At 45.5% G+C, this 14,311-nt stretch overlaps 5 protein-coding genes across 7 annotated transcripts; 2 read left to right on the forward strand and 3 right to left on the reverse strand.

Annotated features, from left to right (window-relative positions):
* Nucleotides 1-7,190: 7,190 nt before the first annotated feature.
* On the reverse strand, nucleotides 7,191-10,166 carry LOC6587876 (putative aminopeptidase W07G4.4). 3 transcript variants are annotated; one of them, XM_026988552.1, is made up of 5 exons: nucleotides 10,110-10,166; nucleotides 9,640-9,822; nucleotides 8,705-8,981; nucleotides 8,552-8,650; nucleotides 7,191-8,483 (listed from the first exon to the last, which is right to left on the reverse strand). In XM_026988552.1, the coding sequence occupies exons 2-5, from the start codon at nucleotides 9,651-9,653 to the stop codon at nucleotides 7,347-7,349; spliced, it is 1,527 nt and encodes a 508-aa protein (XP_026844353.1). In that variant the 5' UTR covers nucleotides 9,654-9,822; nucleotides 10,110-10,166; the 3' UTR covers nucleotides 7,191-7,346. The 3 variants fall into 3 exon arrangements, with proteins under 3 accessions (XP_026844353.1, XP_026844731.1, XP_002013323.1); XM_026988930.1 differs by lacking the exon at nucleotides 10,110-10,166 and adding an exon at nucleotides 9,966-10,006; XM_002013287.2 differs by lacking the exon at nucleotides 10,110-10,166 and having other exon boundaries at nucleotides 9,640-9,886.
* Nucleotides 10,167-10,338: 172 nt separating this feature from the next.
* On the reverse strand, nucleotides 10,339-11,454 carry LOC6587926 (protein BCCIP homolog). Its single transcript, XM_002013288.2, has 3 exons — nucleotides 11,247-11,454; nucleotides 11,058-11,184; nucleotides 10,339-11,002 (listed from the first exon to the last, which is right to left on the reverse strand). Exons 1-3 carry the CDS (start codon nucleotides 11,364-11,366, stop codon nucleotides 10,359-10,361), a joined length of 891 nt encoding a protein of 296 aa, XP_002013324.1. The 5' UTR covers nucleotides 11,367-11,454; the 3' UTR covers nucleotides 10,339-10,358.
* Nucleotides 11,455-11,530: 76 nt separating this feature from the next.
* LOC6587967 (mediator of RNA polymerase II transcription subunit 22) lies at nucleotides 11,531-12,067 on the reverse strand. Its single transcript, XM_002013289.2, has one exon. The coding sequence runs from the start codon at nucleotides 12,015-12,017 to the stop codon at nucleotides 11,586-11,588; it is 432 nt and encodes a 143-aa protein (XP_002013325.1). The 5' UTR covers nucleotides 12,018-12,067; the 3' UTR covers nucleotides 11,531-11,585.
* A 323-nt stretch (nucleotides 12,068-12,390) lies between these two features.
* Nucleotides 12,391-12,742, forward strand: LOC6587980 (COX assembly mitochondrial protein 2 homolog). Its single transcript, XM_002013290.2, has 2 exons — nucleotides 12,391-12,504; nucleotides 12,563-12,742. The coding sequence occupies exons 1-2, from the start codon at nucleotides 12,424-12,426 to the stop codon at nucleotides 12,722-12,724; spliced, it is 243 nt and encodes an 80-aa protein (XP_002013326.1). The 5' UTR covers nucleotides 12,391-12,423; the 3' UTR covers nucleotides 12,725-12,742.
* Nucleotides 12,720-13,460, forward strand: LOC6587966 (FAM206 family protein CG9288). Its single transcript, XM_002013291.2, has one exon. It carries the CDS (start codon nucleotides 12,729-12,731, stop codon nucleotides 13,386-13,388), a length of 660 nt encoding a protein of 219 aa, XP_002013327.1. The 5' UTR covers nucleotides 12,720-12,728; the 3' UTR covers nucleotides 13,389-13,460.
* Nucleotides 13,461-14,311: the final 851 nt, after the last annotated feature.

Below are 14,311 nucleotides of genomic sequence, written 5' to 3' on the forward strand. Positions count from 1 at the left end.
TGTGTTTGTGTTTGTTTGTTGCTTTGTCGGACTGGGGACTGGAATAGGTTGGTGGTTAGATGGCTAGATGGTCAGAAGAAGCGCAGCCATAGGAAGAAGAAAGCAAATTCATGACATGCTGACCATATTAATTTATCTTCTTTCCGCAAAAGCTCGTGCATGATTTGGCCATTACCACCAATGGAGATCCCCCTTTCTTCTACGAGCTCCAACTCTCCATCAACTATCTCCGGCTGTGTGTCTCGTCTATAAGGTAGGTCTCTCTCAATTCTCATTTCAGTCCCTCTGGCTTGCTGTCCGTCCATTTCTGTGGTTTGCCGTACAATGAACTCCGGTGCGTGAAATGTTTGAAGTTCTCTTTTTTTTCGGTAACGAGATCATTGACACTTTAACGCGGAATGCATTAAGTTTGTTACCATGGCGAACGATCGCCGGCCATGATTTCTTTCTTTTATTGGCATGATCGTGCACTCCTAATGATAAAGAAGTTCCGTAGAAAGAGAGATAGGGTCGGTGCCGGTGCCGGTCAATGGAAGAAAGCTGCCAGATGGATAGGGATATGTAGATGATGATGGATAGCTTGAAATTGGTACAGAAATATGGGCTTAGAAGAGCTCAATAAGGTTTAGAAAGTCACCAATTAGAAAGGAAAATAAGTTGAATAATAAACGGAATATTGGAAAATAAAAATCTCAAATAACATTTTAATTTGTAGAAGTAGAAGAAAGAACATACAAGTAATTCATAAAAAATATCTGCAGTTATGGAAAACATGTTATAAACGGCATACATTTTTTATATATTTCAAAATTTTCTCCAGTCAATGTTTTTGAAAGTGGAAATATAGTGCTGCAACAAAATAAAAGAAACAGTTAAAATTTTACATTTTATATTTTGTTGTTGCACCGCGATATTTAGTAACTTTGGCGCATCAACGACCCATTGAATCCACCAGCTTAACCCAAATTGTGGAAGCAATTGATTACCCTAATATTTCCATTCCCTAAAAGTATTCTATGCTCCATCAGGGGAACTTTTTTGTCCAGGAACCATTTCTTGTATGTGATGTATGATTGATTGTAGGAGTGTATATATTGTATGTATCTCATATCATCTTCAATTGGAATATGGTAAACAATTATACAAAACCTACTATTCAAACAACCTCCCCAACAGAAATCCAAACGAGAATAGGAACAAAAGCATATGGGGAACATTTAAATGCTACACAAATTGGGATTTAAATAATTTTCACATTTCGAAGACGTTCAGGAAATTAGCATGAATATTCTGAGATAATGCAAATGATTATGGGGGTAAACAAAAGTTCAACGACATGTTATCAACAGAGAGCGAGAGAAAGGCAATGGCGAGACTGAGACTGAGGCTGAGATAAGCCATATCAGAGGACAGAGGAGCGGAGAGGAGAGAATTGCCTGGCATTGAAATCGGTGCAGAAAAATTCTTGACAAGAACACGCCATAATTACTCCATTATAATGGAGCGGCAACAACTGAACAACTGATTGAGAGGCCTCCACCGAGTGCTGCTGCTGCAAGTCAAGATAATGATTATAGTTTCAATTACCCAGCAACCCATCAACAGGGAGAGGGGGACACTGAGAGATATATGCCCGTACAGAGAGAAAGAGAGAGATTGAGACTGAGAGAGGGATCTAACGAACGCCCCACAACAAAAGAGTAAACAAACATATGTATATTTTTGTTCAGTTGATTTTTCCTTTCCTTCTCTGTTTTTTCTTTTTTTGACTTTTTAGTGGTGTAAAATATGCGGAAATGCATTTCTATGGACTTACTTACACACAAGTCAAACACCACAAGTCATGCCAGCCAGCCGGCAAAACTTGCATGTGAACAGAGATCTCTTCTCTCTCCCTCTTTCTCTCTCTCTCTCTCTCTCTCTCTCTCTCTCCCTCTCTCTGTGTGTGTTTCTGTGTGTTTGTATTGGCCCGAAGATGACGATATTAATGTGGCTGCGAATGGTAATGATGATCATGATAATCATGTGAAAACCAAACCAAAGCGACTCAAAGCAAGCCCAAGCCAAAGGCAAAGCCAAACCAAAGCCTCCGCCTGAGCCACAGCAATGGACCTGTTTGGGGCATAATAAGAACACAGAGCAATGCAGCTGCCTGCAACAGCGGGTTGCAGCAGCATCAGCCTCATCTTGGCAATGCAACCAAAATGGCAACAACAACAACCACAGCCAGCAGGATGCATCCAAAGAGGGAGGGCAGGCACAGGCCGCTCTGATGTGGACGATCAACCTATAGCCCAAGTAAATTACGACAACGACGACGACGACGACGACTGCAAGTCAACCAGTCAAGTCAGTCAAGACAAGAGTCATCTCCCAGAGAGTCTGTAGAGTTTGTAGCCGGCCCGTGAGTATATGTGAGTTAAGAAAAGTTAAGAAAGAAAGCAAGTTGCTGGCCAAGAAGCAGCCTCCATTTCGCCTCGTTGTTGGGCTTTTTCTTTTTCCTTTGTTGTTGTATTTACAAACGGCCCAAGGTTCGTTGACCGTACAAATAGTGACCCACTAACATCCGCGAGTACGTTCACCCTTGTGACGTATTGCTCGTACCACCAAGATCGAAGAAGACGAAGCAGCAGCAGCCGAAGCTCCGATTCCGACTCCGACTACGACTACGACAACGACAACGACGGCAACGAGGCCGAAACGAACCCGGCTCAAACCTTCTGGGCCACGACTTTGACTAAGACTCTTCGTGTGCTTGGTGCGGTCGGTGTGGTTCGAAGCGAACCGAAAGTTGGTTGCGGCTTAAGAGCAAGTGAAGCGAAGCTTAAGAGTAGCCCCACTCGCACCTCACTCTTACTCTCTGGGCTAAATGCGGATATCCAATGTTGCAAGTTACACAGCCTTTGGCCGTTTGTGTTTGTGTGTGTTAATCCCATCGGAGCGGACATCTTCATCAGGCTAGATTAACAGCAAATTGGATGGTCCGAACTGCTAATCTTAACTGATTTTTCCTTGACCATAAAACAACGAGTAACGTATCTGTTGCAGCAATCAATTATGATTTCTTGTATCTTGTATCTTGTCCTTGCAGCCTGCTCGTATCTGCTCGACCACACCTCTAGCTGGCCCCGGGTTCTGACCTTTGCCAGCCTTGACAATTGCCGCCGCCGCCTTGGACTCAAGTTCAGGCCTCCTCCTGCTGCTGCTGCCAAAGAGCAAACCTGAAATTGCCACATGCGGTGAAAGTAAAAATTCATAATTTTTTCTCTCTCTCCTCCTTAGAGGTGCTGTGTTGTTGCAAACATTTTGCCCAAAGAGGCCATAAAAATTGCTAACCAACTGCGCTCCGCAGCGGCAACAGCATCGGCCTCAGCCTCAGTCTCAGCGTTGGTGGCAACAACGCGCGAGGTGGCATGCAGTTTTCCAAGCCCCTTTTTACCACTTCATTAGCCGGCGAGCGGCTTTGAATTGGGTTTCGGTTTTTGGGTTTTGTTTCGGGTTTTCGGATATTTTGGGCTCGATTCGGGTTCGGGGGTTCGCCGCCGCTATCTTGGCATTTCTTTTACTTTCGTTCGTAGTTTTCCAAATAATTTTGCCACCAAGGTGTGGGCCAACAAAAAGCAACAACACCTTTTCAACAGCCAAGAGCCAAGGCTGGGGTTGCAACTGCGGCTGAGCCTCAGACTGAGGCCGCGTTGATCATGAACATGACACAATATTATGGATTATGAGGCACCTCTGTTATTGTTGTTATTGTTGCTGCTGCGGGTTGCCGTTTGCCGTTTGCTTGTGCGGCAAAAGGAAAATTTTCGGTGTGGCAAAAACATTTCAATTTCTATTTCACATTCGACTATCTCCGGGCCGTGGCTGGAGTTCATAATTTAGCGTTTATTTATGAGTTGTCAAGCTGTTGGCTACGTGACGTGTCGGCCTTGTTGGGTTGTTCAAGTTCAAGGCGTTTTGGCCGGCCGGCGCCTGGAGACGTTTAGATCAATTTGATATTTATGAGTTTATGCAGAAATCTGTCTGTTCCCAGGCAGGATTGGCCCACACACGGACCTGGTCTTGGATCCTGGGTCCTCCCTGCGGGTCCTGGCGATGTCATGAATGAAATGCATAAGGAGTAGGCGGAGGTGGAGGAGGCGAAGGAAGATATTCAATATGATCCTGGCAGCCTTGAACTTCAGTCTCGTCCATGGAGTCAGCAGACAGCTGCTGTGCTGCTACTGCTGGCTGTATGGCATCTTCCATCTGATTGGGCACATGGGAAGCGAAACATGGCTAAGCTTTGGGCCAGGCCAGGATCAAATAACTATTGGCAGCAGCTGCTTGCTTCCGATTCACACGCTCCCTCCCAGGCCCAGGCCCAGGCCCAGGCCGTGCCCAGCCGAGTGAGGCTGCCAAATTGGCTAACAATTTTCAAGTGGCTGCTGCTGCTGCTGTTGCTGCTGCTATTGCTGCTGCAATCATTGGATTAATTTTAATATGTCCATGGCTATAATGGCTCGGACTCGGCTTCTTTCGACCTAGCCTGCATCTATGATTATGGGCTCACGGCATCGATTCCGAGTCGGACCTGGAGTCGGAGTTGGAGTCGCCACAAACACATGTACATAAATGTAGCAACATTGGTTGCTCGGCTGCCTCGATGGCTGGTACTGCCTGGTTGCCACTGGAATTGCGACCTCTTTGGCGCTACCAGTGCTGCCACCGGTGCTGCTACTGCCACTACTACTGCCACTGCTGTTGTAGCTGGTTACGAAACCCCAAGAAAAACTTCCGCATTCATTTAAGATCATTTCTGTCGTTTGCTGCTCCAAGTGGTTGTTGCTGCTGCTGCCGCTGCTGCTGCTGCTGCCGGTGCAAGAGTTGCAACAAGCATCAACAGCAGCCCCCCCTCATTTGGTGTTGCTTGTCTGTTGTTTGCTATTATTAATGCCGCCGCCACCACCACCACCGCCGCCGTTGCCGTTGCCTTTACCTGCCCCAACTCTTCTGCCACTGCTGTTTTCTTCATTTGTAGCTGCTGCGCTGTTTTCGCGAATTTATGGATCAGGCAACAACTGTGCACACGGCGCGACATGGAGCCGGTAGGCTGGCAGCTAGTTGCTGCGGCAGTTGCGGCAGCCACTGCGTCGTCTGCCCCCCAAAGACAAGCGCCCAATTGACAAGGTGTTTTGGTGATTGTCTATACCGGATTGCGGGCCAGTCGTTGATGATGTTGCTGTTGATGTCATACTTGGGGGCAGCTGACAAGTCAGCTGATGCGATGGTCTCTGAAGCAGATGATGATTGCTAGAGTATATGGTAGGCGGGGCGGGTTTTGGGAAATGAGTTGCAATCGAAGATCCGATACGTGATCCTGAAAAACCCAAAACCAAATGGAAAAGCATTCAAGCCCAAATAACTATACTTCACGTCCAAAAATTCTATATTTAAATATTTAAATCCATCCTCTTTTGACCCAATTGACATATGTATGTATAAGTTGATTAAGTTTGATCTGCAAGTCTATTAAAATAATGCAAAAGATTACTTTTTAGTATTTTTAAATTCATGTTTTACTTTGACATTATCTCCTATAGGAAAAATTATTCTTGGTAACATTTTTTCTTCAAAGTCTCTCTATGATATTAAACTATCCGAAAAAAAATCCAAATAAATGTACTCAATCTCGGGTAATACTAGATTTTTGAACTTTAATTATCACGGAGTTTGATGTCTCCGTCAGATGCATACGCGGATTTAAAACCAAAAAAAAAGGAAAGATTTACTGCATTAGATAGCTTGGAATATTAATTCTCAGTACTTCAGATATTATCACGAAAAAAAATATTATACGGATAGTCCAACCCAGTTCGCAGAGTTTTGCATTTTTGTACCATAACCCCAAAAATGACTTCTGTTTTTTGTAACGTAACGTCAGGACATAATTTGGCTTATATCTTTAAAGCCGTTCATTCGACTGTTGTAATTTTATTGGTGAATCCTATATTCTACCCAATTGTTATCGAATAACAAAAATGGTATCTGCATTGTAAACCAGATCCAACAGTAAGCCTTATAAATGGAAGCTGCTGGAGAGAACTCAACAAGTCCTGCCATAATCAGGTCATGCCTTGGCTTGCGTCCCCGTTAGTTGGCCTTTTTTCGTTCGTTTATTTTGGTCTGTGTCGCCTTACCAATAAATTCACACTAACGGGGCGAAACGGGTAAGAATACCCGTGCAAAAAAAGAAGAAAAGCCTTACGTTCATCAATAATAAATACAGTTAGCCAGATCCAGAGCCGAGTCCCGGCTTGGCCATATTACCAAATGCAACCAGTTCGCTCGCCGCTGGCCACTGTCCGCTGTCCGCTGTCCGCTGGCCGTGGCACTGTCAAATGTGGAGGCCTGCGTCAATAAATTACCTAGAAGTGCACCTAACCAAGAGCCGAGAACAGAATGCGAGAGGAAGAAGGTGGCCAAGAAAGAGGCAACGGTACATTATGCAATCACAGCATGAATGAGACACTCTTGACCGAGTTTCCAAAGCCAGGCAATAACGGTACCACGACAAATGCGACAGCTGACAAGTGGCCCCAACAAGGGGAAGGCAGAGCCACCAGAGACAGAGCTACAGCCCAGAGTCCCAGCCCCACTCCCCAGTCCCAGTCCCAGTCCCAAGCTCAAGCTCAAGCAAAGAACGGCACACAGAGCAGAGTAGAGACTAACGGGTTCTAGGCTTTGGCCAAGAGAAGAAAGAAGGAAAAGATATAGGAGAAGAATACAGAGGAGTGCTCTGTACAAGAACAGGGAAGAGCCACCAAGAGCTCGAAAAGCAGGGCGCTAGCCAATTATGCAAACAATTCTGCAACAAAGAAGTAAAGGAATAATCGCAAAATAGAGTTTAAAATGTGGTATCTTTAAATACGAGATCGAGACTACAGATTAGTGGGTGGAAATTATGAGAATTATAGCCATTGAACATGCATTTCTTCCATCATCTTCTTGCTTTAAAGAAAAACGAACAACATAACCATTCAGGAGGCATTGTTCTAATGTTGCATTGTGGAGCAAGACTAGAATAACTATGCCGTGTTCCGCATATAAACACAACTGATTATCTCTTGAACCCAAATCCAATGAAATTTCATCAAAATGTACCCAAGTTCCTAGTAATTTCGCCAATCAACCTACACGAGTATGTCTTCAGTTCTTTATACTCGAAATTTGCATTTATTTAAAAGTTATTAGTGATGCTGTAAGTGGACAGAGGGTTAATATTGTTGGTTAGATCGATACATGTACATGTCTAAGTACGGGACTTGGGCTTGTGTAATATAAAATGCAGCCGGGATCGGGATCTAGCCTAACAAGTGAGTCTTCACCAAGGAGACAAGAGGAGCGGCAGTGGGCATGGCTGGATATTCCCCGGCACTGCCGGCAATATCAATGTGGGTATACTTGAGCGGCACCTTCGCATTGATGCCGTGCTTATCGAGCCCGGACGCCATGATCATAAATGCGGCGGGCACCTGGTGTCCGCGTGGGGTACGCACCGACGGGGCATTGTTCGCCTGTACCAGATCCTCTCCAATGACCTTGCCAGCATTAAAGGCAAAGTCGCTGGGACGCAGCACAGAGACCTCGAAGGGTTCGCCATAGGTCTGGCCAGCTGCCTGAAGTTTACGAGCATGATCGGCCTGGTGGGCCACACTGTTGTCTATGGCGATCGACTGACCCTCGCCGGCCGAGATAAAAGCATGGCCCGTCAGTGTGGCGATCGTGAAGAGATGCGGATCGGGCAGACTCTGCTCGACGGCCATCTCCTTCATGCGGCAGAGAGCATCTGTCATGCACATTCGTCCCTCGGCATCTGTGTTGCCAATGCGAACGAGGAGACCTGCTCGGGAAGTGATGATCTCATCGGCCACGTAGCACTCCTCTCCCACGGAGTTGCGGACCATGCACAAGGCGGCAACGACATGTATATCCTCCGGCTTTATCTCGTTGACCACCTTCATGAATCCAGCGACAGCAGCAGCTCCGCACTTGTCGCGCGACATTCCAGCCATTACACCACCGGCTTTGATATCGGCACCGCCAGTGTCATAGGTTACTCCCTTGCCAACCAGCATGAGCGTCTTGCGGGCAGGCTTGGGAGGCTTGTATTCCAGGAAGATGATGCGACCTCTGTGACGCTCCACCACATCGGCAGCCCGATTGACGGCTGCGAACAGAGGATAGTCCTTCTGCAGGGTATTCGAATCGCTGATCACATTCATGCTGAGCTTGTCAAACAGATTCTTGACGTATTTCTCCACCTGGCTGGGGGCCATCCTCTCTGGGTCGCCACCGCCGATGTCGCGGGCCACGTAGCGACCAGCTTCCAAAATCAAAGCCTCGCGCAGAATCTCGTCCGCTTTGGGATCATCGATCTGCACATTGAGGGTGGTTACACGGGTGTCCTTACCGGGCTGGGCTTCACGTAAATGAATGGGCTGAGAGATAGCAGAGAGAGAAAAATCTTGTAGGGCTTGGAATTGCATTGGAATTGGATAATTCTTACAACATACAGCTGCTCCAAGGCGCCGAGCACGGTGCACAGTTCTGCCTGGGGAAAGCGCTTCACCTTGGGCACAAACAGCAACGGAGTGTTGAAGCCAGCCTGTGAGAAGATAGCGTTTTGAGTGTTTCCTATTAGATTTGAGCCCAAACTTACCTTGAGGACCTTCTGCATGGATTTTTTGGCAGCCTCCTGATAAGATCGGACATCATCGTAGTCATTCAGATCACCCACGGGTGCGTAGACCACAGGCTGTTCCACATTAGCGGCTCGGAAGCAGGAGATGCTGCTATCGAAGGACTTGTCGAACGAGCGATGCTCGTCGAAAGTAGCCTTAAGTTCTGTAGGCAGAACATCCTGGTCAATCACACAAACGCAATCGGTGCCACTTCCTTTCATCAGCTTATTCAGCCTCAGGGTGCATGGTACAAATCTGTGAGGACAAAGTGCGAAACGGAATTATCAGTATTATTATTAATTGAGAAATATTTTAATCAACATTCTTCATTGAAATGCAATTTTATCACGCGCCAGTTGTTTATTGTTGAGCAATTGATATCCCCTTGACGGGGAATACTGGGGAATCCCCTTGACGGGACTGTACACGCCCATGTCTATTACGTCTCTCTCTTTCTACTTGGCGCTGAGATTATCTTAACTTTTGAAATGCAATAAAGTTTGTATTAAAGATAAGCATTTCGAATGACCCCACTCAAGAAAAAAATGAGGCTTCGATGTCGAAGCTTTAAATACTCTTACATGAATAGCATGTGAATCTCTTTGATCTTTCAGATAATTGATTTACTATCTTTAAAACATATGTATGATATAGAGATCCGATACTTCTGCCTCTGATAAATTATCTATTGATCAAGTGTGTGCCAAAATGTTCAGCCAGATAGATTTTTTAACTAGACTATGTAGATCCGCTTAGATAACCTTCTCTTTTGTACACTTGAAGCCCTTGATAAACATATCCTAGTACCCTCTGCGAGGGTATACAACTAATTGCCTAATTTTGAAAAGATGGCGTATCACAAACTAGAGCTTTTGGAAAAACATTCTATCGCTAACTAACTTATTTTACTTACTTTTCGATGCCCATATTCGACTTGAGCGGGAACACACAACTGATTCAATCGGGAAGTGGGGCGTCACTGAGCGCCGGCAACAAACAACAGTTGGGTATCACTTCATACAGTGCAGCGGAGTACTGGTTTGGGAACTGGGATCAGGCTGCTGGTGCTGGTGCGGGTGCGAGAACTTATCTGAAACTGAGTGATAAGGCGTGTGTCAAACAATTCCACGAGATAACTTTTTATAGAGCCCAGCCCCGACAAAAACGATCCCTTGACGATGGAACAAACAATTTGCAATGATGTGCTTTGGTGGCCGTCCCGAAGCTTTTTATACTTACATTTGTGAAGGAACGGGTGGGTGTGTGTGCAGTGTGCAGGCACAAAGCAAATTGCACGAGCTATGAATAATGGTTTCAATGACCACAATGTAATGCTAGAACTTGCAAATAAAGGCTACAACAATAAAAGCAAAGTCTACTCACGTCGGAAGTCGCTTGCCAGTTTCTACTTGCCAGTCACGTTCACGGTTAGTGCAGATTTTTTGCGAAAAAATCAAGTCAAACCGGCATGGGAAAGCTTTCAAATGCCAGGTCAGCTGTTAGCCGGCGTTGCCAACCACATTGAATTTCAAGAGTGGAGTCTGCTTTTGGTAACAAAGTACAGTAAAAGCTCCTTCGCGACTACAATGCAGACTCATAGAAAGACAACCTCTAAAAAGATAAATCGTACATTTATTCATTATTTATGTAGCTCTGTATGTCCTTAATCAACTGCGGGAACTGCTTGGCATCCAGTGCCAAGAGCTTTCTGTATGGCGTCATCACCGCATCGCCCTCCAGCCAGTCCCCTGACATGCCGGAATCGCATTCGGAGGCCACAGACCACTCAAAGGAGAACTTGGCCCGCTCTGAGAGCAGTTCGTCCTCGGCATTGGTGTAGATATCCTCGGCAGGCTGGCCTTTCTTGGCCTCCTTGCGAAAGAACTTGACAAGGAGCAGCAATGTTCCGAAATTGAATTTCATTTTTTTGGTCTTAGCGTGGTCAATTTCCATCTTTAAGTTCTCAAACAACGGCACGCATATCTGTGCGGGTATGTTGATGAAACGTTCGTTAATTAGGAATCCCAAATGGGGCTGTTCTTCGTTGTCCAGCAGATAGCTCAGCTGTTCCAGCGCTGTCTCCGAGGCATGCGACTTGGCGCGATCGAGCAGATACGTGCGCAGCTGGCTGACGCTTGGCTGGTCCTTCTTGGCCGACAGATTCAATACGGAGGTGATGCCAAAGACAGTGCCTTCTTCCACCATATTGTCATCAGTTTCGCTCTCAAGTTCGTCGTCGTCGACCTGGCAGATTACGCTGCCCACATGGTTTTGAGCTGAAAGAGATGGATTAGACAGGACTAAGGAATGGACTCTATAGCGCTGCTTCACCTATAATCAAATCCGCCATCTGATTGCAGTTGATATGGGCCCGCAAGAAGAGACGCTGCAGCAGCTGGGAAATTCCCTGGGTATCGGGATCCACGGGTGTACGACCCTCGAAGTCAATTTGCACCTCCTATAACGTATATTGTATGTTCAATTCTATTTTCGTTTGCTTTATTTGTAGGCAGGACGCACCTCATTGCCAGTGTAGGCGTCTGGATGTATTCCGTCCTCATTCTCGTCACTGGAGCTCGAGTCGTCATCCTTTTGATCTACCTCCATCTTATTCAGATTCTTACGCTTGCTGGCAGACATTTTACCAAAACTTTTCAGTTAATATAGTTTATTTTATGTTTCTTGGTTGAAAACAGCTGGATGTGTGGATACACACGTGTGTAACGGCGTTGCCAGGCATTTCTTGTTCGACATGCGCACACCAGAGGGTTGCTAGCAGTGCTGCCAGCTCAGCCAGTTTTGGCTAGTTTTACAATTTTATTTATTTTAAAAAATCGTACACTAAGGTTTCAATGACGTCTACTTGAATATGCTCGTATAGTACTCCTCTTCCAGGTCGTACAGGTCCATTGCCATTTCGTCCCTTAGCTTCATGAGTTTTTTGTCGCACTCAATCTGCGTGGATCGGAACAGTTGAGAATTGTTCGTAATGGCTTCGTTCACGGAGTGGAAGTCGTTCAGAATCAGATACTGCTTGAGATCGGCGACTAGCTTCATCAGGGATTCTCCTGCCCGCACCATATTGGAGGCGCGTATCTGCATTTCAAGAGCGTCCTGCTCAGATTGCGTCGTTCGTGAAATCTGACTGTGACTGTCTCTTCGTGCCAGCTTAAGAGTCTCCTCGAAATTCTCCAGCATGCTGCGGACGTCCTCCTTGAGACGCACATTGTAAGATTTGAGCAGGGCCTCCTTCGACTGCGGCAGAATGGTAATACGAGAACCGCTGGCCATGATATCAGCAATAAAAAAAACTTTGGTTTGTTTACAAAATGCGGCCAGCCGGCTTCTTTGTTTGTTTTTTTTTCGATTAATTTTCCGATAGTGCTGCCAGCTTAGCTTTTTTCTGGCTATAAGCCATCCATCTTGTCTTAGATTCATATGTATATTTTTCGCTATTTTGGTTTCTTTTTAAAGTAATACATTGCAAAATAAATTTAAAAAAAAACAATAGCTATTTTGTTCTGATTTTATAGCAAATTTCCGATCATGGGCAGAAGACGATTAACCCATTGTCGACCACGATCAAATTGTTTAAATTTTAGGGGGTTTAAGTGGGCTAAGTTCGTTCACACTAAAACAACAACAAAAACGTGCCGACAAGTTAGGCAATAGAAAAAATAGAAGCTGTCAGCTGAAAATGCATACGGACTTAGCTTCCCATTTGCACACGCCGGCCTGCAATAAACTTATCGAAGAGCTGCAAGCTTGCCACGACAACGTGAGTACGCAAGGGGCCACAGTTCGTCCTTATAACACTTTTTCCTGTCTGCCCACAGAACGCTTTCGGCAGATTCATTGGGATCTGCAACTCCATCGACGACAAGGTGGTGAAGTGCTTGAAGGGCGAACGCATCGCTCGCTCTGCCGCCAACCGAGCCAAGGCGCGCGAGAATCAAGCAAAATACAAGGAGAAACTTCTGCACGGGGAGACCGAATAGCAGAATGGCTGCCACCGCGGATCCCTTGGAGCCCTTCTACTTCGAGCACGAGGAGCAGCAGCGCATTTGCGGGAAGCCGGTGAGCCCCATCACAGATGGCTTCGATGCGAACTATCCCAGTGTTGTGGATCGGTTCTTCACGCGCTTCTACTACATCCGAGCCAATGCCGCCTACCAGGTGCTGTACCACTCCAATCGCATCTGCCTAATCTGCCTGGCGCCCACGCATCCCGCCCTTGCCCAAGGCATTGCCAGTCTAAGCTTCGACGTGGGCAACGTGGATCGCAGCCAGAATGTGGTGAAGGGCAAGGCCAAGAAGGGCGGCATGATTCTGCAGGCGGACTCTACACTGGCGCTGCTCACCACAGAGACGGGACAGATCTACAAGATACCTAGCTGCATACGCGGCAAGCTGGTGGAGGTGAACGCTGCTCTGGTTGCAGAGCCGAAACTGCTGGAGCAGCTGCCCGAGGGAGCTGGCTACTTTGCCATTCTTCTGCCCAAAATTGAGAACTGCGACTTGATCAGGGAGAGCCTGTTGACACAGGAGCAGTACGAGGAGCACTTGAAGGCCACCCAGGAGCAGAATACGGAGCAATTAAAGACCAGCACGGAGCAGAAGGAGGAACATTTGAAGACAAACGAAGAGATGTTGATCACGTGAAATACTGAATAAGTCTTTAACTATTGACTACTGAACATTTATAGTAAAACCCAGAATATGTTTTGTAAGGAATCGGCTGACAATTTCATTGGATGCTACTTAAACTGACTAGTTTTGGCCTTTATTGGTGCATTAGATGACAAACATTCTCTCAGTTCTATAATATCCATTTCCCAGGGTATGAAAAATGTTGCTCAAGCGCAGTGCTGCTCGATTTTACGGCACATGAGTCTGGCCCATACAAATTGAATGTTGCCAGCAGCATAACACGTAAGAAAACGTAGGTGAGTATGGAATGTAAGGAACATTGTTGAGGGGAAAAATCCCAGAGAAAATCCCAAAAAAGTCCCACCAAACTTGAGCGCCAAATAGAAATTGTTTGAATGTGAATCATCGATGTTTTTTCTCAAACATCGATGTTTTTAGATTTCATTAGATTTACAATGGAAGAATCTTCTAGGCCATTTACACTATTATTGAAATGTTTGATCTAATGATGAAATTAGTTTAAAGTATTAACTGGAAGGATTTAATTTAGCTCCTTTTCCTCAGCCTCAGCAATAGGAAAACAACCATAACTAAAAACCAAAAACTCAATAACTAAACGTAGTGTAAAAAAGGTTTTACAAATTCGTAAATTTAATGTTTCAGTGTTTACAAAAATTACAAAGATTTTTTTACTTAGTAAATATAAAATAAATATATGGAAATCAATGTTTCATCAAAGTTTTGCCCCACAAATCCAATTGAGATGGCAGTGCTTCGATAAATCGCTACTGCTGATCGTTAGTGGTGGTTATAAAATTGAAATCTGATATCGATGCTGTTATTGATATATCGGTTTTGCTAAGCGAAGACATGAACCAAATTGTGTACGCTAGAGGGTGCCCTTATTCTTAATGCTTTTCACCCCTAGATGACGC

Source organism: Drosophila persimilis, unplaced genomic scaffold (assembly GCF_003286085.1).
Source record: "Drosophila persimilis strain 14011-0111.01,24,50 unplaced genomic scaffold, DperRS2 tig00000000-arrow-pilon, whole genome shotgun sequence".
Lineage (NCBI taxonomy): Eukaryota > Metazoa > Arthropoda > Insecta > Diptera > Drosophilidae > Drosophila > Drosophila persimilis.